The 27,132-nt window shown below is 45.4% G+C and overlaps 1 protein-coding gene across 3 annotated transcripts in view; it reads left to right on the top strand.

Moving 5' to 3' along the window:
* The window catches only part of FAM184B (family with sequence similarity 184 member B), a 619,377-nt gene that overhangs the window by 257,781 nt on the left and 334,464 nt on the right, over nucleotides 1-27,132 (top strand). For all 3 annotated transcript variants that reach the window (XM_078678422.1, XM_078678421.1, XM_078678423.1), the window contains exon 13: nucleotides 9,614-9,794. In XM_078678422.1, the coding sequence (XP_078534548.1) occupies nucleotides 9,614-9,794 (181 nt within the window). The remainder of the gene's footprint in view (nucleotides 1-9,613; nucleotides 9,795-27,132) is intronic.

Raw genomic sequence — 27,132 nt, forward strand, 5'->3', positions numbered from 1 at the left:
TCCAGATACAGGTCTACTTCAGGGAATGTATATCTCTCCTGAAGAATGTGCTAAGTTGAAACGTGACTGGATGTTTAGGGTGCATCAGCATCCGAAATGATGACGGGGCAGATCCAATGGCCACTTTGTGTCAGTTAAACTCAAACTACAAGACCTAACACTTGTATTGGGCTCTGTCGATGCCCCTGTCGGTGATAAAGGTGACTTTCTATGTGGATCCCCAATGAATCCAGGAAAACGGTCACCCATGCTCTCGTCAGCAGCAGACTCAACGAGGGCAATGCACTCTACGCCGGCACCACCCAGAAACTACCCCAAAAACCTGGAGACTGTTCAGAATGCCTCCACCAGACTCATTTTAAACATCCCATGCCGCAACCACATCAACGGCCACTTGAGAGACCTTCACTGGCAACCTGTCAACAAGAGAATCGCCTTCAAGCTTGTCACTCCCTGCCTCTGTACCTCAGGCAATCACCATAGCTGTCGCAATTCAGGAAACTCCTCAAGACCTGGCTCTTCTACTGATCTGCAGTCTCAGCTCGCCCACCACCCAGCGGCTTGAGATCCTCAAAAGTGATTAGTCACCCTTTACAAGATTCTGATTGATTGATTGATTGATTGGCATATTCATGGTCCTTCATGCCATAGGGAAGACAGAGGTTGTGCTGGTGAATAATTAGGATCTATTCCTAGACCCTTTTTAAATAGCTCATTGTGGGAAGGGTTGTTGGTTGATTAAGGTGTGAGCCCTGGTCAAGCAACAGCCACAATCCCATGCAATGTGAACCACAAAAAGTCACTAAATTAATCTGTGCTCAACGCTGGGTAGCTTGGCACAAAAAGCAGTCAGGCTTAACTTAGATGCAATTGCAAAATATTTGTGCAGCACACAAACAGTAATAAAATGAAAATACAGCACAAGGAAAATCCAACACCAAATTAGAATAATATTCAATTTTAATAAATTATTTGACACCAGCACGAAAATAATCTAATCAGTAGAACGAGCGTTATTATTTTTTTAGTTTTCAGTAAAAACTAGCACCTAAAAGATCAAAGCACCAAACGTGGACATCTAGTCACACACAACCAAGTCAAAGTCAAATAATATGGTCAACCACGATGCAGTGCGGTTCGGATACAAGATGTGGATTGGCCCGTCAGCGCTTACCTTCGGACTTAGAAGACATTTTGAGAAAATGTGTTCTGAGAAAGTAACGTTCAGCTGGGCAAGTGTTCAGGAGGTGTCCGAAAAGGGAATGTTGTCATCAGGAAGCCTTGGGTCGAAGCTGCGATCAAGATCTTTGCGTTCAGACTTTTTTGGAAGCCAATATCTGCAGCGGGATGAGGCACAGGGCTGTAGCTAAAGACAATTCCACTAGGCCGGATACCCCAGCTGATCAGAATTTGCGGCTACGGAGCAGTTTTCGGCTAAATATGATCTAAGTCCTCAGATTTGGGAATTGATGATCTGGGCACCTTTAGCACCACAACCAAGGTTCCAGGACTGGCGGGACACCACTTCGGGTTCAGGAATCACGCAGGGTGTGGGTTCAAGATGGTGGGAGCCTTTTGTGTCTCTGTGGCTCTGAGCAGGGCCAGCAACCTAGCCCTTAAAGTCGCCCTGCTAGTCCTGGGATCAGGTGAAGATGCGGGACTTAACATCAGGACTCGCATCTGAGGGTACAAGGTAGGCTCTAGGCTGCAAAAGCAGTCCATCAAGGTACAGCATAGCAGTCTTGCAGAGTGCATAGCAGCAGACAGTCCTTTCAGAATCATTCCGCATTTCCAGGAGGGAACTAAAGAGTGGGTCTGAAGGTCCTGTTTTTATATTCTGGTGCCCTTACTCTGGAAGGCGGTAGAAGCTTCTAGAAAGGTTCTTTGAAGTGCATAGAATTTCCTGCTTTCCTGCCCTGGCTCCTAGCTGGCAGCAGTGACAGTGTGGAGGTGTTAGGTCCTTTGTGTGAAGGCAGAGCACACCCTATTCAGTTGCAAGTGGGGCTGTCATCAGCTCCTCTTCCCATCCTGCCAGCAGATGGCCTATTCAGGCACACTTAATACCTCTAATGTGTGACTGTCTTGGAGGAATTCACAAAGTCTAACTATCATATACTCCTAGTCATGTGACCCAAGACTGAAGGCACAAAGGTCTAAGGACAAGAAAATGCCAACTTTCTAAAAGTGGTATTGTCAAAATTGTAATTACAGCTCTGACCTTGCCATTAAAGAGGATTTTTATTACAATTTTATAGATACCAAACATGAACTGGAAACTTGATCCTAATAAAATGTTAGCTCTTATTAACTGTAATAGGCCAGCATAGTGTTATCCTATGGGACAGGTAGGCTTCATAGAAGTGATAAATGAATTAAGGAGTTTTTCACTACAAGGACATGTAAAACTTAAATGCACGTGTCCAAACTTTTAAGTGCAATGCACCCTTTCCTATGGACTACTTAGGCCCTACCTTAGGGGTGACATATGCATTAAGAGGGAGTTCATGGCTTGGCAAGGGAGTTATATTGCCAGGTCGAATTGGCAGTTTAAAACTGCAATCAGGATGCAATAGCAGGCCCGGTACACGTTTTAAAGGCCTACTTCAGTAGGTGACACAATAAGTGCTGCAGGTCCACTAGTAGCATTTAATTTACAGGCCCTGGGTATATGGTATACCACTCTAAAAGGTACTTACAAATAAATTAAGTATGCCAGTCGGGTTAAGACAATCAAACTAAGTTTAGGGGAGTGAGCACAAGCACTAGGCAGACTGGATGCATGACGATTCAGGACAGGCACTCCGTACAAAATGTAATAATTTATATGAAATGAAGGCTTGATTAATTTGGCCCAGATACTTTCTGCAGCTAGGAAAGCCTATTTGAGAGGGAAATTAATTAGGGATGCAGCATGAGCTGAAAAGATGAGTAAGACGTCCCAGTTTCATTTGAAGGGTTAGGTTTCCAGACTATACAGGTAGTATAATATGGCACTGCACTCATTTATTTTAAGATCAGCACTTAAGGCGACATATGATGTTAAAGATGACCTACATACATCTAAAGTAGAATTAGGGCCTGATTACGGGTTTGGCGGTCATCCACCGTCCACTGTAGGACCGACAAACCTGTGGTGTGACCACCCACCAGATCAAGAGTTAAATTCTGGTCTGGCGGGCGGTGTTTCAACGGTCTGACTGCGGCTGTCTGCAAGGCTCATAGAAGAGACTATAATGCAGACCACCACAGTCAGACCGCTGTGTGCACCTTCTTGTACGGCGTGTCATACTTGCCACACCGTGCAGGAAGTGGGGGTCCAAATACAAAGGGGCACTACATGTGCCTTCGGCATGCACCCCCCTGGACCAAATCTGTCAGGGGGCCTGTTGCGGTCCCTTTATTGCCTTTCTCCCACCCTTATCATTGCGGGATCACCCCCTTGAAAAGGGTGACGAAAATGAAACTCATAATATTATCTGTGGTGCCAGCAGTGGCACCGCCAGCATATTACAGCCGGTTGCAGACCGCTGGCCCTGCAGGATACTTGATCCCGGCAGTGCTGGCGGTATCGTGGCAGCCCTGCTGTGTGATGGTGGTCGGAGGTTGGACCACCATCCCAGGTTCGGCGGTCCTATGGACTGCCGAACTCTTAATAAAGCCCTTAGTCTTAAATACTGACTAACCTGATAGCAATCACTAATGGATTTCCTGTTGTAAGGTAAATTCCAAAGATGACCATAGGTAGTCAGGAGGTATAGTTCATGTAGAAGGTTTATTGGTTGGTTCAGTAGTATGTTACAGGTTTCATAGAGGCCTTAAGGAGGTCCCACCAGGAGCAGCATGGTTGCTGCTCAGCCCACTGGTTTATCCCATCCTCATCGCCAAAATGCTGTAAGGTAAATTCCAAAGATGACCAGAGGTAGCCAGGAGGTATATTTCATGTAGAAGGTTTATTGGCTGGTCCAGTAGTATTTTACAGGTTTCATAGAGGTCTTAAGGAGGTCCCACCAGGAGCAGCATGGTTGCTGCTCAGCCCTCTCTCTAACTGTCACACTGCACACACAAGCAGGCACACCCAACATTTCACTCTCTTTCTCATCAGGCATTCTAACATTCCACGCAGTCATCACATTCATTCTGGCTGAGCAGCTAAGGAGGAGATGCACTTGTAAACCTCAAGGTATAACATTTGCCTTCTTTTTCCACAACCTATAACTGATCACACCGAAATGACAGAGGTAAAAGCGGGGTTGATCTCAACTGCCACATCCCAAACCCCTGGCAAAAGAGAGGCTGTATGCAAAAAGATTGAGGACAAAAGTATCGGTGACTAAAATATTAAGACCTTATTAAGGACAAGCATATTGCGATGATAAGTTTATATGCAGGTTCACTTATATATGGTCACCCTTTTAGTGGAGTTTATGTGCAGGTACGGACAATGCGCATGTTTTTGTTTTCAGCATTTGTAAATTGATGGATGTCAGATTAGCCTTACTGTAATCAAAGGGGCCATCTTATAGCCCTGTCTGCCATACTACTGATAACTGTCTAATGCCACTGTGGAAGAGGGTATAATAATTATAATAAAAAAGGGAATGACCCAAAATGTCCAAGGGACCGGGTGTCAGCAAATGTGAAAAATTAAGAATCCCTTGGATTGCTAAATATCACAATCATTCATACATACTTCATTCAAACTTTCCTAATATTCCCATACACCAATGCAATGGTTAACTTCTAAGTTAAATTCACGGAACATATTGTCAGTATTGATCTATGTGATTCTGAGTTTAAAGATGAAGATTCCCATGAATTAACATGCCGATGTGTTAAATGTTACACTACGGGTCTTTAGTCTCTTCTCTGGTTTCATATACTGTGTAAAAAAATGTTTGTGTTAATTTAGCATTCGGATTGATTTTAATGTTTTTAACTGATATATGATATTAATAAATTTACACTTTGTGATAACAGCAATTTCAGGTCCTCTTATGGTTGAAAGGTGTTTTGTATTGCTAACCATTGCAGAAGGAACTGTGGAAGAGGGTGCCATCAGTTGCGTCTCATAAAGTTGCTGTCATGAGCAGTAAGCTTTTTAGGTCTCGGCAACGAGAACTATTGTCACCGAGTAAGCTCGCAAGGGAGTACAGAGCGGTGCACGAGCCGACCAGGGGCTGTGGACGCGCACCTTCAAAGGCAGGCAGGCAGGCACACACCAGACACACACAGACAGACACACGCACGCACACACACACACACACACCCTCCCTCTCTGCCCACTCCCTCTCTGCCGCCCCCCCCCCTCTACCCCCACTCACCGGGCTCTTTCCCTCTGCAGCGGGTCAGTCACGGCAGCAGGCAGGCTCGGTGTCTTCTTCGGCGATCTTCAGCTGATGTGCACGCTCACGCTGCGTCTCCTGCGCGCCCACCACGCTGTTTCGCGCCCGTTGATCCTCAGCTTGTGATTACTACTCCTTCTAACCCGGATTCTAAATTACTATTTCTTGGTTCTCTAACTCCACTCTGTTGATTCGTAACAAACTGATATTCAGCACATTTCACAGTCTCGCTTTTGCTTCTCATAAATACAATAAGATTATTTTAAGCAATGTCTACCCTTCTTTTGGTTCTGTGCCTATTATGCTTCGGACTATAGAGTTTTAGAAAGTGTGGTGGAAGATTCCATGATATCAGTGGTGTGCACAGTGCAAAGTGAGTGTGCAGAGTACAGAGTAGTGAGTGCAGAGTAGTGAGTGCAGAGTAGTGAGTGCAGTGTAGTGAGTGCAGAGTAGTGAGTGCAGAGTAGTGAGTGCAGAGTAGTGAGTGCAGAGTGTGAGTGCAGAGTGTGAGTGCAGAGTAGTGAGTGCAGAGTAGTGAGTGCAGAGTGAGTGGGCAGAGAGAGTGTGCAGAGTAGTGAGTGCAGAGTGAGTGTGCTGAGTAGTGAGTGCAGAGGAGTGAGTGCAGAGGAGTGAGTGCGCAGAGTAGTGAGTGCGCAGAGTAGTGAGTGCGCAGAGTAGTGAGTGCGCAGAGTAGTGGGTGCAGAGTAGTGAGTGCTGAGTAGTGAGTAGTGAGTGCAGAGTAGTGAGTAGTGAGTGCAGAGTAGTGAGTGCAGAGTAGTGAGTGCAGAGTAGTGAGTGCGCAGAGTAGTGAGTGCAGAGTAGTGAGTGCAGAGTAGTGAGTGCAGAGTAGTGAGTGCAGAGTAGTGAGTAGTGAGTGCAGAGTAGTGAGTAGTGAGTGCAGAGTAGTGAGTAGTGAGTGCAGAGTGCAGAGTAGTGAGTGCAGAGTAGTGAGTGCAGAGTAGTGAGTGCAGAGTAGTGAGTGCAGAGTAGTGAGTGCAGAGTAGTGAGTGCAGAGTGCAGAGTAGTGAGTGCAGAGTAGTGAGTAGTGAGTGCAGAGTAGTGAGTAGTGAGTAGTGAGTAGTGAGTGCAGAGTAGTGAGTAGTGAGTGCAGAGTAGTGAGTAGTGAGTGCAGAGTAGTGAGTGCAGAGTAGTGAGTAGTGAGTGCAGAGTGCAGAGTAGTGAGTGCAGAGTAGTGAGTGCAGAGTAGTGAGTGCAGAGTAGTGAGTGCAGAGTAGTGAGTGCAGAGTGCAGAGTAGTGAGTGCAGAGTAGTGAGTGCAGAGTGCAGAGTAGTGAGTGCAGAGTAGTGAGTGCAGAGTAGTGAGTGCAGAGTAGTGAGTGCAGAGTGCAGTGCAGGTATGTGCAGTGCAGTGCAGGTGAGTGCAGTGCAGTGCAGGTGAGTGCAGTGCAGTGCAGGTGAGTGCAGTGCAGGTGAGTGCAGTGCAGGTGAGTCCAATGCAGTGCAGGTGAGTGCAGTGCAGTGCAGGTGAGTGCAGTGCAGGTGAGTGCAGTGCAGGTGAGTGCAGTGCAGGTGAGTCCGATGCAGTGCAGGTGAGTGCAGTGCAGTGCAGGTGAGTGCAGTGCAGGTGAGTGCAGTGGAGTGCAGTGCAGTGCAGGTCAGAGCAGTGCAGTGCAGGTGAGTGCAGTGCAGGTGAGTGCAGTGCAGTGCAGGTGAGTGCAGTGCAGTGCAGTGGAGTGCAGGCGAGTGCAGTGCAGGTGAGTGCAGTGCAGTGGTGTGCATGCGAGTGCAGTGCAGGTGAGTGCAGTGCAGTGCAGTGGAGTGCAGGTGAGTGCAGTGCAGGTGAGTGCAGTGCAGGTGAGTGCAGTGCAGGTCAGTGCAGGTGAGTGCAGTGCAGGTGAGTGCAGTGCAGGTGAGTGCAGTGCAGGTGAGTGCAGTGCAGTGCCGGTGAGTGCAGTGCAGGTGAGTGCAGTGCAGTGCAGGTGAGTGCAGTGCAGTGCAGGTGAGTGCAGTGCAGGTGAGTGCAGTGTAGGTGAGTGCAGTGTAGGTGAGTGCAGTGCAGGTGAGTGCAGTGCAGGTGTGTGCAGTGCAGGTGAGTGCAGTGCAGGTGAGTGCAGTGCAGGTGAGTGCAGTGCAGTGCAGGTGAGTGTAGTGCAGTGCAGGTGAGTGCAGTGCAGGTGAGTGCAGTGCAGTGCAGGGGAGTGCAGTGCAGGTGAGTGCAGTGCAGGTGAGTGCAGTGCAGGTGAGTGCAGTGCAGGTGAGTGCAGTGCGTGCAGTGCAGGTGAGTGCAGTGCAGGTGAGTGCAGTGCGTGCAGTGCAGGTGAGTGCAGTGCAGTGCAGGTGAGTGCAGTGCAGGTGAGTGCAGTGCAGTGCTGTGCAGGTGAGTGCAGTGCAGTGCAGGTGAGTGCAGTGCAGGTGAGTGCAGTGCAGTGCAGTGCAGGTGAGTGCAGTGCAGGTGAGTGCAGTGCAGGCGAGTGCAGTGCAGGTGAGTGCAGTGCAGTGCAGGTGAGTGCAGTGCAGTGCAAGTGAGTGCAGTGCAGGTGCAGTGCAGTGCAGGTGAGTGCAGTGCAGTGCAGGTGAGTGCAGTGCAGGTGAGTGCAGTGCAGTGCAGTGCAGGTGAGTGCAGTGCAGGTGAGTGCAGTGCAGGTGAGTGCAGTGCAGTGCAGGTGAGTGCAGTGCAGGTGAGTGCAGGGCAGGGCAGTGCAGTGCAGGGCAGGGCAGTGCAGGTGAGTGCAGTGCAGGTGAGTGCAGTGCAGGTGAGTGCAGTGCAGTGCAGGTGAGTGCAGGTGAGTGCAGTGCAGGTGAGTGCAGTGCAGGTGAGTGCAGTGCAGGTGAGTGCAGTGCAGGTGAGTGCAGTTGAGTGCAGTGCAGTGCAGGTGAGTGCAGTTGAGTGCAGTGCAGGTGAGTGCAGTGCAGTGCTGGTGAGTGCAGTGCAGTGCAGGTGAGTGCAGTGCAGGTGAGTGCAGTGCAGGTGAGTGCAGTGCAGTGCAGATGAGTGCAGTGCAGTGCAGGTGAGTGCAGTGCAGTGCAGGTGAGTGCAGTGCAGGTGAGTGCAGTGCAGGTGAGTGCAGTGCAGTTGAGTGCAGTGCAGGTGAGTGCAGTTGAGTGCAGTGCAGTGCAGGTGAGTGCAGTTGAGTGCAGTGCAGTGCAGGTGAGTGCAGTTGAGTGCAGTGCAGGTGAGTGCAGTGCAGTGCTGGTGAGTGCAGTGCAGTGCAGGTGAGTGCAGTGCAGTGCAGGTGAGTGCAGTGCAGGTGAGTGCAGTGCAGGTGAGTGCAGTGCAGGTGAGTGCAGTGCAGGTCAGTGCAGTGCAGGTGAGTGCAGTGCAGTGCAGGTGAGTGCAGTGCAGGTGAGTGCAGTGCAGTGCAGGTGAGTGCAGTGCAGGCGAGTGCAGTGCGTGCAGTGCAGGTGAGTGCAGTGCAGTGCAAGTGAGTGCAGTGCAGGTCAGTGCAGTGCAGTGCAGTGCAGGTGAGTGCAGTGCAGTGCAGTGCAGGTGAGTGCAGTGCAGGTGAGTGCAGGTGAGTGCAGTGCAGTGCAGGTGAGTGCAGTGCAGGTGAGTGCAGTGCAGTGCAGGTGAGTGCAGTGCAGGTGAGTGCAGTGCAGGTGAGTGCAGTGCAGGTGAGTGCAGTGCAGGTGAGTCCAGTGCAGGTGAGTCCAGTGCAGGTGAGTGCAGTGCAGGTGAGTGCAGTGCAGTGCAGGTGAGTGCAGTGCAGGTGAGTGCAGTGCAGGTGAGTGCAGTGCAGGTGAGTGCAGTGCAGTGCAGGTGAGTGCAGTGCAGGTGAGTGCAGTGAAGGTGAGTGCAGTGCAGTGCAGGTGAGTGCAGTGCAGGTGAGTGCAGTGCAGGTGAGTGCAGTTGAGTGCAGTGCAGTGCAGGTGAGTGCAGTTGAGTGCAGTGCAGGTGAGTGCAGTGCTGGTGAGTGCAGTTGAGTGCAGTGCAGGTGAGTGCAGTTGAGTGCAGAGTGGTGTGTATTGACAATGTAAATGACAATGCCATTTATTTATGATTTAAAGAAAAAAAAATGTCATGAGCAATGCCAATAGCTCTACCTTTAATGATGCCGAGACCATTGCATTGTAAATGCTTGTTTTGTTTGGTGTCACGTTTAAAATCTTTGGGTGATCGAGCCCCAGATAGTTGACCGATCCTATGGAAAGGACAGTGTGTATCTTCTTAACTGTTGAAACGTTACAGCCAATCACACTGGTGTATCTCTGGTGTCTCATTGACTTATAGTATTGTCGGTTGCATTTGGATGCAATGTTATTCTAGTTATATTTTGTAGACAGTAATGATAAAATGTGTTTTTTCTTAGGAAGAAAGCAACCAAGGCCAGACAATATCACTTCTTGATGAACTGAATAATTGCCAGAATGAAATTTCTGTACTCAAAAAGGAGAATTCGCTCCTTAAAAATTCAGCAGAACTGCTTAGTGCAGAGATAGAAATACAGAAGCAAGAGGCTGCAAAATTTCACGAAAAGGAAGAGCGCCACAGAAGGTTTGCTTTCATTTACTACTGCCTGCACGCCTGAATCGAGGATGTAAAATGATTTTTATTATAAGTGAAAATTCACCACCATCTTCTATTGAAGGTCGAGGACCACAATTTATATACTTTTAAGGCCTACTGTGTGTGCTTGCAGAAGTAGTTAGTACTGCTTAAGTCAGTTTGTTACATGTGCTCATACTAGTTTGTCTCTTATACCTAGATGTTCCCTTCTGTTGCAGTTGCAGTGTTTTTTATTTTTTCTCAAGCATGTAGTGACTATAAATGGTCTTATTTATAGAAGAAATGTGAAAGAGATTAATCCGCTGATACGTATAAATAAAACATAAGATTATAGTATATTTATAATATTACATACATCATAGTAAATAAGATTATTTACAAGTCATTGGAAAGGTCTGGAAGTCTCTAATGCTTATTGAGCAGAGTTGAGAAGATAGGGGCTGAAGCAGGGGAAGGTGGCACAGAGGAGAATAATAATTCCAGCACTGGGAGGGAGTAGTCGGAGATTGGAAGCAAAGGGTTAAGGTGAAATAGCAATGAGATGTTACAGGGGAGACTAATAAGGTGCTTACATAGGGTCGAGACAATGAGGGGATACAATGGTCCTGCCAGAGGGTCAAGGCGAAGTGGGTGAATATTTCAACAATTGTCTCTGGAGTTCCTGCCACTTTAAACATATATATTTCCAACTCCGCTAATTTCTATGTATCTACATGTCCTACAACCGCTTTTAAAGCCACTTCATATGCTACCTCACGATCACATGGGTCTCTTGAATTATAACAACTGCAGTATGTCTCCTACTTAAATATGACCATGTTTTGCTTCTTGACAATCTAATTGATGACCTTGACATTTGGTGAAATTAGAAGACACATTATAAGATGGAAGCATGCTTCTCCCAATCCATCCCTTTCTCATCTTTATCATTGGAGAGTCAAGACCCACTGCGAAGTAAAAGAAAATTGTGAATGGTAAACCTGCAACCGCATGTAAAAATATTTGCATGGTAAACATTCAAGGTCAGAATAGGAAGCTATCATTTAGTGTTATCTTTCTTTCACTTTGTGCCAATACGTCGGCACCATTTGAATAATTTATTTATTTTCTTTCACATATGTTTGTTAGCTGTAAACGGCCTTTTCCCTCCATCAGGCAAACTGCCAATTTTTTGCCCATTTTGAGTTACTTTTTTGTGTGACTTCCTCAATTCAGTGAATGAGGTATCTCTTCCTTAATTGGTTTGTTATGCCCTCTTTTATAATTCAGCGGTACACTTGATTTTAAATGTATTAATGTACATCACAAACTTCCATTTACTCCCCCCTCTTGCTCCAGGCGTGATCCATTTGCTGTCAATTACCCTTATCTCCTTCTTTATTCCTATCCTATAACTTCATCCTGAGCGATTCACGTTTGGTATTTGCCTGACGGACCTATTTTCTTTACATTAATGTAGATGTTTGTGAAAGTTTTAAATCATTGTCCATCACCAAACTTTAGATGCAAGTGTCTTTTGGGTGAAGAATCAGTGTCCTGTCCATTGAGATAATATATATTTATTCTGCATACCTGAGCAGACATTGAAAATAGACCTTTAAATATGATGACAGGTGCTGTGCTTGAAAAAAAAAGAGTCCCTCCCCCTCTCCCTACGGAGCACATGGTATATACTTGCACAAAATAACATTTGTTTTTAAACCGTCTGATAACAGATTGGTATGTTAGTGATTGCAGATATTGTAAAATCTCAAACCTTATATATTGTACGATATGGTATGATTTCCAAGAAGATTTGCAGTGGTTTGAGATTCAATTTCTATTGGTGGCAAAGCAAATAATTATGAGGCATGTGCATGATGGTCACACATGATTAAAGTGCTTTTACAATAAGATTTTGAGAACAGTTGATCTCTTGGTTGTCCTTGCTATATTCAGAAGTCATCTCCCCAACCTGGCCATTCTACAGGAACTCAAGACAGAGGACCTTGTCCCGGCTCATCCTAGCACTGACCTTTGATTGCTAGAACATTTTTTTAAACCCAATTTAGCTCATGTGGGACAACAGTGGCGTAAATCCCTGTGACTTCCGGCAGATTATGTACTGTTTTGTAATCTACCCACAAATGTTTGAGGTAATTGAGCAATTTGGTATGGCTTCGGGCAGTGGCTCTTATCCTTTTGACTTCTGTGGACCCCCATTTAATCATTACTAGCATTTGGGGGACCTCCACTGAATCAATATTGGAATCTGGGGATCCTCAGTGAGTCATTACTGAAAGCCGGTGACCTCGGCCTAAGCATTTTCGATGATTTGAACTGAAAACAAATACAAAAATATTCAGACACAAACATTCATGAAACAAATAGACACATGATGAAATATTCTATGTAATTCACAAACAAATATAAAAAAAATGAAAATCGCAATTTCAATGGGAAGGTTCGGAATTTTCTAAATCAATTTGAGGCCATCCATTGTCCTGCCATATTCTGTTTGATGCATTTGCAGTGCTCCAACGAATCAATCGGTGGGTGCTAACTTAATTTTTAATCTACATTTTCAAATTCCTGCACATTTACAGAACGTTTTAAAAATGTCTACTTCACATTTTGCTTTTTTATTTATATACACTTTATTAATCTGTTAAAAATATTTTCTTTACTAAGCAGTCACAGTCCCCCAGTGGTCCCCTGATCACAGGTTAAGAAACATGGCCTATGTCTTCCCCCTTAACTGGTCTAAATCAGTTTTGTAGTCCGTTCCCTGCAAATATGTATTCAAATTTATTGATGTCTGTTGAGATGTGCTTTAGCATGTTTCAGAAACCTAGGCATTTAGACATAATTACACCATTATTAATAATCTTGAGCTGCTTGTTTTGGTTCTGATTCCGGATATCTTCGTTGGATCAGATTATGGTTGCTAAAATTATTTTGATCCCGAGAGCGCTACATGTTTTGCAGTGAGTGCCTAAGTGGAGTCTGGCAGCTTGTACAGCTGGATTCATCACTTGTGTATCTACAGTTCTTTGTTTGAATTGTTATTTCTTATTTTAGATTCCCTTAAAACCCGATGAATTAACAGTTACCAACTTTAGAACTTTTTAAAGCGTATCACAGTTGGAATACATCGTCCCATGGCTATCAGACAACGCTATCAGAAAAGGCAAGGCCAAGCCAAGAGCGTAGGAGTTTTTGGTAGTCCACCAGCCTCTGTTTTCTAACCCTACTTTCTATACCATTTTAAAGGGTAGATTCCTTACCCACACATCTATATACAGCACCCTTTATGGGCCAACATGACCAGATATCCTCAGCATCATTCTATGTATAGATCTCAGTTTGTCTTGTAGAGCAACAGATACTGCGTAGTCCAGGCTCCTGAGGAACTAATACTGTGGGTCATCTAGTCATTTGATTCTAAAGGCAGATGTATAATCTAGATAATTTACTGAGGTTATTTGATGTCTGTAAGAGGAACAAACACCTAATTTCTTGACTTATCACAGTATCTCAGCTTGAGTTACAAAAGAATGTCCCGCCTTTTTTAGGAACTAGGAGGCACATGCATCAACCAAAATACTGGTCGCAAACAGGCCGATTTGCAGAATCGGCCCCTTTGCGACCGGTATTTTGGCATTTGGGATGCGTCAACCCAAATGCAAATTCGCTAAATAGGTAATCGCAAAATTTGCGATGAACTAAATTGTGCATGCATTTAGGGAATCGCCAACTGCGATTCCTTATTTGGGATGCAACAAGCCTTTCCTAAATGCGACTTCACATTTAGGAAATGCTAATTACCATCAACCACAAGTTGATCGTAATTTGCAAAACTTTGACAAAAGCACAAAAGTGAATTTTTTAAAGTGCAATGTGGCGCACACACATGGCCTTGGCTCATGTGTGTGCGCCACATGTGCACACATGCCAATTTCTGGGGTGCATCAGAGTGGCCTTTTGGCCCCCTTGCACCCTTGAAATTGCATGCGCAATTTGCTAGTTCCTATTTGGTACTCGCAAATTGTGCATACAATTCCCATTCATTACTATGGGCCTCTAAGCCCATAGGAATGAATAGGAAGCTATTCCTTAATTGCAAATCACAATTTGCTATTCACAATTAAGGAATATGTAGGAATCGCTAATATTTTTGTGAAACCTACATGCATAGGCAATTGCGATTCCATAATTGCGATTCCTTAATAATCGCAATTAAGAAATCACAATTGCCTATCTAGGGGCATGTGCCCCTAGAAATGCACCTACTAAGTGCGCATTACTGAGTCTGGGTGAAGTGGGTATATCCATCATCAAATTGTGTAAGGTGTGTGCCTGTAGGAAAGGGCCCCTTTGTGACATGGTCACCCCCACTTTTTGCGTGGTATTTAATGCAATTGTGACTGGAAGTGCACTGGGTTCCTGCTATCCAGGTCCCCCGTGCCAGGTCCCTTTCCCAAAACTGTCCAATTGTTTCCACAACTGGCAATACCTTTGGCACGGCCGTAAGTTCCTAGTAAATGGTACCCCCGTTACCGAGGGCATGGGTGCCAAAGAGGGTACCTAAGGGTTGCAGCATGTATTGTGCCACCCTAAGGGACCCGCTACCTAACTCATGTATGCTGCAGGCCTTGATGCAGACAAAAGCGAAAACAAAACATTCCACACAGCCCTGTGTGCCATGCCTACAGACACTAGAAACAACTGGGGTTGGCTCTAATCAGTAAGTCTGAGCCTAGTAATCAGAACAACAGAGCAAGGGTGCCAATACTGATAGTCTATTTTAAGACACTAATTCTCTACCAAAAGAAGACTCCTGATCAAAATTGGGAAATGCTATTCAATAGCTATTTTTATTTTACAAAAAAGTTTTTATGCAAGTATATTTATTTTGACTTTCAAATTTATACTGTCAGTGCACAATACAATTTATATACAGAATGAAAAATGAAAAGTGAGGACACAAAACAGGGCAATAAAAATCACCAGGCATTCATGGGTCAATCATATCACAGTCATACAAAAACATTCATACATGCTATAATACTCAAAACTGCATATAGGATAAACCAATAGGCTGAGTGCTAGGTCTGCTGGATTAATCAAGGAAATTTTACAGAAATCATCAAATACATTCATGTATTTTCGATTAAATCCACTCAGTTTTGAAACCTTTTTAGGTTTAAAGTATTTTATTCAGCACAACATACTAGGACAAACACACAACCCAAAAGCGTCATAATAAGGCAGACAAAGCCCCATCTCCAGCGAAGAATTGGCAGGTGTAGTTCGCATGGGCTAGTCCATCACGGTGATACATGGTGTGCGCCCTCGTAGCATGAAATGACGTGTTATAGCAAACCCCCCCAAAACTCCCAACATCCCAACTCCCCGTAACCAGCCCCCCTACCCCTCACCCCCCGTCCAGTGCACATCCCCTAGCCAAAGTGTACATCAAAGTTACATCCTACAGGGAAAATGAGCCCCTCAACAATTCACTGGGCAGGCGCTACCGGGCTCGTGAGCCGCAAAAGGCGGAGCTACTTGGGACAGGTAAGCTCCTTAAATTTCGTGAGCAATAAGGAATGAAATGGTTGCCAAAGCTCATGAAATTGCTATATATCAAGTCAAGTCAAAAAGCTTTATTTCGATAAAATTTCATTATCATAAAAGCAAGTTTAAAAAGAATTGATAGTTGATAAAATTAGTAAAACATATCCAGTTAATAAGAACAAATGTAACATTTGCTAAAATTAATATAGTTTAAGAAAGAATTAAACAAAGTTTTTAAGCTTTCTGGCTCGAATAGCCCAAGCCCAGAATAGAAATTTGGCTAGGGCACAGACATAGGGTACATGACTGTCCGAAACAAGTATCCTAATTGCCACATCGTGGCTCCTGGTTCCCAGTTGCCGGCACAGATTCTTCAGCCAAACCCTTCTTGGATTGGCATATTCGCTACAGACAAATAGGAAGTGGGCCAATGTCTCTGGATGGGCTAGGCATGAAGGACACAGGTCGGTTTTGTAAGGACAGGAATTCCATGTTTTAGTAAAAGTGTTCAATGGCAAGGTACCCGTTCTGAATTTAAAATACAAAGACCGGGCAAACGGTTTCCCGATTATATCTAAATAGGGTTCTCGCATGGGAATGTCTTTAAACTTCAGGAAATCCTCAGTAAGCCTGCCAATGGATGTGCTAGAATGCCTTTGGGAACAGATCCAATCCCGATAAAGATTTTTAAGTACTTGTTTTGGTGGAGAAGATCTACTTGACCAAAAGTCCAAAAGGCCCAAGTTCAACAGTAAAGATTTCATGTCTGTTAACCATTTGACTCTGGCCCAATGTGGTGACGCCATTATTTCCTCCAGGCCTCTGGCGTAGGCACTAAGTTCCTCTACCCGCCAAATGCGGGCCCATAACAAAAGAGGGCGAAATTTCGCAATTTCGCCAATCTGGGTACAGCCAAAGTCCATAAATAAAGGTAAAAGTGGGGTACTTTGAGGGAGGGACATTATTTGTCTGCAGAAATTATTCTCAGATTTTTGAAGAGCTACTGAAGATGCAAAGCCCCAGAGTTCGGCTCCGTAGAGTGCAGAGCTGACACCCTTGGCGGCATAGATCTCTAGGACTGTTCCTATTGGTTTCAACGAACTGGAACGTTGCTCCCTCAATAGGGCACCTGTGATCCTTTTATGATTTAGCAGCATCTTGTCTAAATGAGGAGTCCAATCCATTTTGTCTGAAATGCGTATCCCTAAGTAGTCAAATACTTTCACCCTTTCCAGGGTCTCAGTGTTTAAGATAGGGGGACGCACTTGCTGTTTGGGGGGGTTAAGAACAAGGTATTTTGTTTTATTGGTGTTTATAACCAGGCCCCGATCAGTACAAAAGGATTGGAAATTATCCAAGAGTTTCTGTAGTCCCATAGGTGTTTTGGAGATTAGGAGCGTGTCGTCCGCAAAGAGAAGGGTCGGTACACGAACCCCCGCCAGGGATGGTTCGTCAGATGGAAATTTCAGTAAATGCTCAACCACCCCATTGATGTACAAGGAGAAAAGGGTGGGAGCCAGAACACATCCCTGGCGGACCCCTCTCTCAACCGGAATACAGCCCGTTTTCTCCCCTCCAGAACCCCACCTGATTTGGGCAAAGCTGTCCTGATGGAGCCTAACTAGTAGGGATAGTAGATACTGTGGAAGCCCCATATTGGCCAGGACCCTCCATAGCAAGTCCCGGGGGACAAGGTCAAAGGCAGTCTTTAGGTCGATAAAGGCGAGATAAAGACTGCCCTTGCCTATCACTACCACCTTCCAGTAGATCATCATAAGCCTAAAGGCCTGCTCTATCGTACCAGTGCCTACTCTAAAACCGGCCTGGAAGTCGGTAAGTATTTTATTTTCATCTACCCAGTTAAGTATCCTGAGTAGAATAACTTTACCAACAACTTTTTGGCTTACATCTAGCAAGCTGATCGGCCTATAATTGGACGGGTCATCCCTTGGGCCTTTCTTATGGATGGGAACTACCTCTGCCCCCTTCCATGACGCAGGAATGGGGGCACCCCTACAAATGGCTAGAAGGAGGGAGTGGATTGATTTGCCCCAAGTGGTAACATCAGATTTTAACAGGTCCCCCGGGATGCCATCAGGTCCTGCAGCTTTCTGTGGAATGATGGAATTAATAGCATATTCTACTTCCTTCTGTGTGAATTCAGGATCACTGGGGAGAAGAATATAATTAATATAAGGGGAGGATTGGGCAGACCCTCTCCCGTTCAAATCATTATGGCAGGAATAAAGTTTAGCAAAATGGGCCTCCCATACCTGCCCCGAAATATTGCAGGTTATAAGATCGGAATCCGGTCTATTTCGTGCCCTTATGGCGTCCCAAAAGGATTTGGAGTCTTTTTTCAAACTGGCTTCCTTAAGGGTTAGCCAGTAAGCATCCTCCCACTCCCTTTTAGCAACCTGCAAGGCCTTTTTATGGTCTCTTCTAGCAATTTGGATTAGTGGAGGGGACTTCCCTTTAACTGCCTCTATTAGGCGGGATTTGGCCTTCCTGCACGTTGCCGAATACCAATCGTGTTTGCCTTTAGCTTTTGGTAAAGAATTTTGTTTCCCTGGGGGCAATTGGAACCAAAAAAGGTCCCCTATGATTTTTACAGCAGTTTCAAATGTAGCGGTGGCCATGTCTGCTGCTATAGTTAGGTCAATCGAGCCAATTTCGGCTTGCATGACCTTAGCCACTTCATCTATTGCTGATAGTTTATCGACATTACACATGATCTTACTCCACTTTAGGCGCCTGCCACAAGTGGCAACAGTAGTCCCCTGTTGGCGGCTCAAAGGGACTGGCGATACTTCGGTGGGCCAAGGATTTTTTAAAGATAGAGAGAGTGGGTTGTGGTCGCTCTCTATGGTATTGGTGATAACCATGTCGTCAACATGGCTCCAGAGGCCCCTGTCCAGCAGAATATAGTCGATCCGTGTGCATTGACCAACTCTGTTAAATGTCGGAGCACCCTGCAGGTCCGATCGAGTGCGACCGTTGGCAGCTCTTAAGCCAAACTCCAATGTGAGTGCATTTAGGTGGATTGCACTGCGAGTCCAGCGTTTGATGGGGGGGATAGAGAGGGTAGGAATACCCCATCTACTGTCCTCCTCTCCTAGGTCTGATACTCCTTCTAGGGGAAGTGGTTCATATGTACAATTAAAATCCCCTGCTACTAAGATATGCCCAGGTCCACTCTGCTCTCCTAGCTGTGCCTCGAGCTCCAGCATTGTAGGTGAAATACACCCGTTTTTGGTTCCCCTAATATATACATTATAGAGGTCAAGAATCATGCTTCCCCGTAAGCCCAATAGTGAGACACCAAGAATATCCGGGGTTCTTGGCTTCTTGGTGATTATCCTACAATTTAGGAGGATACTTATCCAAATAATAAGCCCCCCCGATGGCCGCCCCTTCCCTACCTTGGATTTTACTGCTGGAGTAAAAATAGTGACAAACCCCACCCGATGTAATGGTTCAATGGCCCATGTCTCTTGAAATATACAAATTGTATGGGCATCGACCAAGGCATTCCACTCTGGGAGGCCTAACTTCCTTGAAATCCCGGCAAGGTTCCAACTAAGGATCTTTATCTTGCCCTGTGCTGGGTTTCCATCTTGGATCACAGTGCCTTGGTGGTTACATAGATCACCGCTGTCCCTAGTTGATATGGGTGATAGCACCTCTAAGTTAATAGGGAAAGATGTCTCCGGCACAGGATCCTTCATACTGATGTTAACACTAGGGAGGTTAGCATCTAATCCTCCCTTAGGGAAAAGTCAATCAACCTCATCCAGAACACAGAACCTATTTGGGTGGGCAAACTGTGTATAGGAAGGGTTGGAAGACAGAGATGGAGACGGATCCTGCCATGGCTGTTGCCATTGCTGATTAGTAAATAGTGGCTGAGGAGGTTGTTGCCACTGCTGAGTGGGTTGGAAAAGAGGAGGAGGTAAGGGGTGGAAGGGTTGTTGCCACTGAAAACCAGCATGATGTGGGACAAAAGATGGAAAATTGGGCGGTTGTTGCCAATGGTTAGAGGCATATTGAGGGGGACATGCAGGCCCTTGATTACTTGGTCGGTGGAAGTTGGGTCTTGTCGAGTTGGGGAGGAAGTAAGATAGGGGGAGTGGTTTAATCTGGGTGGCTGGGCCGCTGTTAGGGGCACTACAAATAAAAGTCGCAGCCCCCACATCCCTAAAGTTGACAGCAGCTGCTTCTGTGTGCTTTTGTTTTGCTGAGACTTCCCTCGTCTACTCATTGCCTGTTGCCTGTTGCTCCGGGAAGCCAAGGAGACAGGCTGCTGCATATCTTCACGTCGGAGGCTGCTTGACAGGGGCTGGGACTGCGAGACCCAGGGTTCAGCGCGTGGAGACCTGAGCGCACCTGGAGTCTCTTCCCGCCCCTGCTCCGCCTCAGTTGGTTGCCTGCTTCATTCTGATTGGCTACTAGCACTATTACAGCTCGCGGCCCCCGCTTCGCGGGCGCCGCTCGCAGCTGCTTCTGTGTGCTTTTGTTTTGCTGAGACTTCCCTCGTCTACTCATTGCCTGTTGCCTGTTGCTCCGGGAAGCCAAGGAGACAGGCTGCTGCATATCTTCACGTCGGAGGCTGCTTGACAGGGGCTGGGACTGCGAGACCCAGGGTTCAGCGCGTGGAGACCTGAGCGCACCTGGAGTCTCTTCCCGCCCCTGCTACGCCTCAGTTGGTTGCCTGCTTCATTCTGATTGGCTACTAGCACTATTACAGCTCGCGGCCCCCGCTTCGCGGGCGCCGCTCGCAGCTGCTTCTGTGTGCTTTTGTTTTGCTGAGACTTCCCTCGTCTACTCATTGCCTGTTGCCTGTTGCTCCGGGAAGCCAAGGAGACAGGCTGCTGCATATCTTCACGTCGGAGGCTGCTTGACAGGGGCTGGGACTGCGAGACCCAGGGTTCAGCGCGTGGAGACCTGAGCGCACCTGGAGTCTCTTCCCGCCCCTGCTCCGCCTCAGTTGGTTGCCTGCTTCATTCTGATTGGCTACTAGCACTATTACAGCTCGCGGCCCCCGCTTCGCGGGCGCCGCTCGCAGCTGCTTCTGTGTGCTTTTGTTTTGCTGAGACTTCCCTCGTCTACTCATTGCCTGTTGCCTGTTGCTCCGGGAAGCCAAGGAGACAGGCTGCTGCATATCTTCACGTCGGAGGCTGCTTGACAGGGGCTGGGACTGCGAGACCCAGGGTTCAGCGCGTGGAGACCTGAGCGCACCTGGAGTCTCTTCCCGCCCCTGCTCCGCCTCAGTTGGTTGCCTGCTTCATTCTGATTGGCTACTAGCACTATTACAGCTCGCGGCCCCCGCTTCGCGGGCGCCGCTCGCAGCTGCTTCTGTGTGCTTTTGTTTTGCTGAGACTTCCCTCGTCTACTCATTGCCTGTTGCCTGTTGCTCCGGGAAGCCAAGGAGACAGGCTGCTGCATATCTTCACGTCGGAGGCTGCTTGACAGGGGCTGGGACTGCGAGACCCAGGGTTCAAGGCGTGGAGACCTGAGCGCACCTGGAGTCTCTTCCCGCCCCTGCTCCGCCTCAGTTGGTTGCCTGCTTCATTCTGATTGGCTACTAGCACTATTACAGCTCGCGGCCCCCGCTTCGCGGGCGCCGCTCGCAGCTGCTTCTGTGTGCTTTTGTTTTGCTGAGACTTCCCTCGTCTACTCATTGCCTGTTGCCTGTTGCTCCGGGAAGCCAAGGAGACAGGCTGCTGCATATCTTCACGTCGGAGGCTGCTTGACAGGGGCTGGGACTGCGAGACCCAGGGTTCAGCGCGTGGAGACCTGAGCGCACCTGGAGTCTCTTCCCGCCCCTGCTCCGCCTCAGTTGGTTGCCTGCTTCATTCTGATTGGCTACTAGCACTATTACAGCTCGCGGCCCCCGCTTCGCGGGCGCCGCTCGCAGCTGCTTCTGTGTGCTTTTGTTTTGCTGAGACTTCCCTCGTCTACTCATTGCCTGTTGCCTGTTGCTCCGGGAAGCCAAGGAGACAGGCTGCTGCATATCTTCACGTCGGAGGCTGCTTGACAGGGGCTGGGACTGCGAGACCCAGGGTTCAGCGCGTGGAGACCTGAGCGCACCTGGAGTCTCTTCCCGCCCCTGCTCCGCCTCAGTTGGTTGCCTGCTTCATTCTGATTGGCTACTAGCACTATTACAGCTCGCGGCCCCCGCTTCGCGGGCGCCGCTCGCAGCTGCTTCTGTGTGCTTTTGTTTTGCTGAGACTTCCCTCGTCTACTCATTGCCTGTTGCCTGTTGCTCCGGGAAGCCAAGGAGACAGGCTGCTGCATATCTTCACGTCGGAGGCTGCTTGACAGGGGCTGGGACTGCGAGACCCAGGGTTCAGCGCGTGGAGACCTGAGCGCACCTGGAGTCTCTTCCCGCCCCCTGCTCCTCCTATTTATGACACACCCTCCACGCTAAGCGGGACGCGTGCGGGACGCCGGGCGAAGCCCGGGCAAAGGGCGGGCCGTCTGTGGCCGTCCGGGGACGACCGAGGACGGGACGGGCCACTCCACTAACACCGGCTCACGTAAAGTAAGGTTTACCTATACCCGATCAAATCACCAAAGTTCGTCCTGCCTACTAATTACACGAGAAATTAAGCTTGAAAATAACACCACTCGTGTGAAAGGAAATGGGGCTTAAAAAATTACGTTCACGGACCATTTTCATGAAACGTATGGGCACAGAGGATGCTGTACGGAAAACAAAAGATACATCGGTCAAACAAGGTCGCATACTGCGGACCCCTGCCATCAGTGAATATTTTTCTGGACTCTCAACTAAGGAAGACACTGACAAAATTATCATAGATCCAGAAGCTGCAGATATCTTCGAAGTACCTGTAGGGCCTGAAACTCATTTTGAAATAACACCTGGACCCAACTTGAATCTTCATCTCAGTAATGTGGTCCCTGACATTAAGCAAAAATCTATCAATTCCTTCAATAAATCAGAACTCCGTGATCAAGAAGAGTTTCATCTTGTATCGTCTACTCCTAAAAATAATACTGGAAATAAATGTCAATTACAAGAACTCTGGGCTAATAAATCAAATATATCAGAAAAACCATCAGAGCCCAAAATATCTAATAGTTTTCCTCAGTTACTAAACCCATCGGAACCTCTCCCACTTGAATCATCTGTTGACCCATTTAATATAAAAACTAACTATTCAGCCAACATTGTTACACCTATGTCAAAAGCCCTTTTTACACTGCAAGAGATACTTGAGTCAGTGCTCTCCTTTTTGGGAAACATATTAGAAAACTCGGACCAAACCTTGGACGTTCAAATTGGGATCCTTAAGCATCTAGTGGAGGAAAAAAAGAGAAGAAAAACATCTGAAATGAAAAACAAACATCCGGAATACAATAATGATTTGCTAAAGAATAATAATATAAGGAATTGTAACATTGAAAAGGAGACACAAAAACATGATTGTGGTACTCAGACATTAAATGCAACAAAACGAAAAAAAGGAAAGTCGGAAAATCAACTTGAAACATCAATAATCTCTTTAAAAAAATTATTCATGGAAAAACCTCCAAGTAAAAAGGAATATCCAATTTTCAAAAAAACGATCAAATCTAAAAGATTAAACAACGATCTTTTGATTGAAAATACTCAAGAAATTAATCTCAATAGTACGTCTGAGAATAAAAAAGGCGGGAAATCCTGTAGTGAGATAGAATTTGAGCAAGTACAAAGAAAAAAAAAGAGGAGAAAGCCATTAAGACGTTTCCATAAAAGAAACAATCGCAAGTTGAGATTTCAAAAGTCCACATTAGTCAATGAAATACAAGAAGTACAAGAAACTGAACCTGAAAAATCAGGATTGATGGAGAATACGGAAACCAGTAATAAAAAAAAGGAAGAGAAATTGCAGCCACTAGACCCGGTTGCAAAAGAATTTTATCCATACAACCTCTTTGAAAAATTAGTACACCATGACATTTGTGAAAGAAACTATGAAGGAAAATACAATTATGGAGCAGAAACACGATACTTCAAAACAATACAACTTGAAGAACTTTTTCCAACGGACTTGGTACCGCTCAACAGAAGTAGGGTCGTTAATCTCCTCCACTATATGAAGCCATTAGAAAGTTTAACTAGCAGTGAAATCGATCTAGTAACTTTCCCGCAAAGAGATAATACAAAAAAAGCTATAGTATCGTTTTGGTCATATGTTATCCCTGAGATCATACTCAAAGAAAAAGAGACATTGCATAAACATGGGTATGACGTTATCCCAGTCATGAACCTTAAGGAAGATAGAAACCATACAGGGTACGATGAGCAAATACGATCAATTTCTAATTCCCAATATGAAAATCAGTTTAGACACACTGATTTGGCAGGAGAGTCGATTTCAGGAACTAATCACACTGGGAAAGACTTTCTACAAATAAAAATAAAAGTGGAAAATGGAGAAAGGGCAGTATGGCACCATGACTCTAAGGGAAGAGATTTTAGTGAAAGTATAAAGTCCTGGTCACGGGTATCAGGGAACTGTAACAGTAAGAGATTCTCTACAAGTCTTGGGCAATTTGTTTAACAACGGCCTAAAAATAACATCGTGGAATATGGCGGGGGAAGATTCGATCAAACTAAAGGAGGCCATAAGTAATCATCCAGACATCTTGTTGCTACAAGAAACCTGGGCAACTGACTCATTTTCTCTGAAAAACTATTATGTCTATGTCACCCCTGCCATACCCACAAATCGGGGCCATGCAAAAGGTGGTTTGGCCACTCTACTGTCAGAGGAATATTTGTGGGGCCAAGAAGTTATTCAAACTAAATCATACCACCTGCAATGTATAAAGGTCACATTAAAAATACATAATATGGCAACCGAAAAGGCAATCTTGCTCTTCAACGTATATGCCCCTCCTGGTCAGAATGAAGATCTAACGTTTGTGGAGATAATGGAAACTATTGCGCAGATAGTAGAGGACCAATTACATGTTCCATACATAATAGCAGGTGACTTGAATGGCAAAATTTCTAATCTTGAAATTAGAAAATGGGCTGAATTATATAAAGAGGAATCTGTTGAATTTTCAGCCCCTCAATTCCCTAAAGGTTCGAAATCCGATAAAAGAGGAAAAATACTATTATCAATATTGCCAACTTTAAATGGTGCAATCTTGAATGGCAATTTGGAAGGCGATATCCCTGCATCTTTCACTAGACGGGGTCATGGAAGTCCATCCATTATAGACTACATCATCTGTAGTATGAATCTACTGGAGACTGTTACCCACCTACAAGTAAAGCTAAGTCAAGAGAGCGACCTTCCGCTGATGAATTTAACTACGGAATGGAACCCTCAAACTGCACTTGATCGGCAGTTAATTTTTCATAAAAGTTCTGTCTTGATAAATGGAGATCAGAGAAGAATTTTCTGGAGCTCTAAAATTCTGGACAGAATATCGACATTGATTGAGCACACTGATCTCCTAACAACTACTTTGTCGGAGGATCCAATAGAGAATTTTGAACACTTGATTAATGAGCTTAGGAATTTTCTATTGGACAAATTACATCATGCTCCCTCAGGAGTCAACAGGTGGAAAAATCAAAATTTCAATAAAAACAACCAAAATTCCATTACGAAGAAAAATCTGAACAAACTCATTCGTGTCCATTATATGAATGCCTCTATATCTACTGAGAAAGAAATTAATAAACTAAAAAACAAACTCAGGAGAGAGAAGCTAAGAAATAAAAAAGATATTCAAGACCGCAATTGGATTGACATTCAAGTAGCAGCAAAAGACTCTAATCAACGCAAATATTGGTCCCTCATAGCAAAATTAACAGGGACGAAAAAGAAACTTCAACCAATACCTGTCCCCCCAAAGGAGTGGGAAACTTATCTCACTGATTTGTACAAAGTAAACCTGACTATAGCAGACGGGAAAAATTGGGAAAAAAGTAAAAGTAAAGCTAAAGTCGACTTACAATCTCTTAGAGTTACGGCTATTTCAGTGGAAAGGACAATCAAAAAAGCAAGAAAAACAGGTGCCTCTGGCCCAGATCAGATCCCTATAAAGATTTATCAAACAAATCCAAGGGAATGGGGTAAATCGCTATCTGATCTATTTAATTTTATCCTCAAGATCGGACAAATACCTAAATCCTGGCAGGGGAGTACGATTATCCCAATATATAAAAAGGGGAGCAAGACAACTGCCGGAAACTATAGACAAATTGCGCTAATGGACGCTGCGGGTAAAATCTTTGCAGCAGAAGTACTACAAAGACTAAAGGACTAGGCTTTTTCACTGGACAAAATTCCAATGTTTCAAGCTGGCTTTAGGCCAAAACATTCGGTTACAGATAACATTGCTGTTATCCAAACAATATTAGATAAATATGTAACAGAAAAATCACAGTCGGTATACGCAGTGTTCATTGATTACTCGACTGCGTTCGACCGTGTCGATCGACCAACCTTATGGCATAAACTCAGGGAACTTGGAATTTCAGAACAACTACTGCAAACCATCGTGAATCTCCATACCAATACCTGGTGTCAGGTACAAATGGGGGGAGAAAAGGGCCTAACAAAAAGGATACAAACAGCCAATGGTCTAAAGCAGGGGTGCTTACTGGCACCATTATTATTTTCCTTATATCTCAGCGACCTGCCTGAACGGTTACAGCAGGGCCTATGTTTATCACCTAAAATTGCTAAGCAAAGCATACAAGTACTAATGTATGCTGACGACATAGTAATGCTTGACTTAACCCCTTTCGGTTTACAAAACTCTCTGGATATACTCCACGCATATTCAAAATCAAACTTTTTAACCCCGAATTTAAGCAAAACACAAATTGTGGTTTTTTCAAAGAAGAAACTTAGAAACAAATACAGTTGGAATTTAGGTGGAAGAAAAGTAGAAGTAGTGAACGAGTATCCGTATCTTGGCAGGATACTATCAAAGAACATCTCTAATGCAAAACATATTGAAAATCTAATGAGGAAATCTGATGTTCACACTGAGGCCCTTTTAAGACTCTACCGTTCCACTGGAAGTCGGCACTTCTCTTCTCTAATTAAAATTTATAAAGTAAAAATTCCACCTGTACTATCATATGCAACAGAGTATATCCCGATAAAACAGTGGACCTATATGGACCGCAAAGAGGGGAAAATCTTAAGAAAAATAATGAAGGTCTCTGATTCTGTACCTGTTCAGGCATTACGTTTGGAGTTCTCGATTACAAGTTCTTTCGCCACAGCAGTAGCTAATGTAATCAGGTGGAGCTACAATCTACTCAAAGCAAAGGAGGGCACATTAAGACACCTACTGAAAAAGGAAGTCTTCAATAGTGAAACAAGAAACCAGACCTTCTTAAACAATATGAAAATTATATTCCAAATGGCAGAAATCACCACGGATATTCTATGCAGTTGGTCAGCAGCTCAATTGAAACTGTTTCTAAGATGTTACACCCCGAAACTAAGCTATAAATTAGACTATGACCACTGCAAAAAACTGAAAACATATAAATCCTTCGTGGACTCTTTGGAATATAAGCAAATCCAACCATACATCAGGTATTCCCTGACCTATGGTGTAAGGAGGACAATCACTATGTTAAGACTGGGTATCCTACCAGTATCAACTTACACAGCAAGGTGGTCGCCAGGAAGATCACTCCTATGCCCCCTGTGTGAAGGGGGAGATCAAGATATTGAGCACTTGCTGTTTGCGTGTCCCAACATAAATGTAACTACTGCAC

Source organism: Lissotriton helveticus, chromosome 2_2 (genome assembly GCF_964261635.1).
Source record: "Lissotriton helveticus chromosome 2_2, aLisHel1.1, whole genome shotgun sequence".
NCBI classification, from domain to species: Eukaryota; Metazoa; Chordata; class Amphibia; order Caudata; family Salamandridae; genus Lissotriton; species Lissotriton helveticus.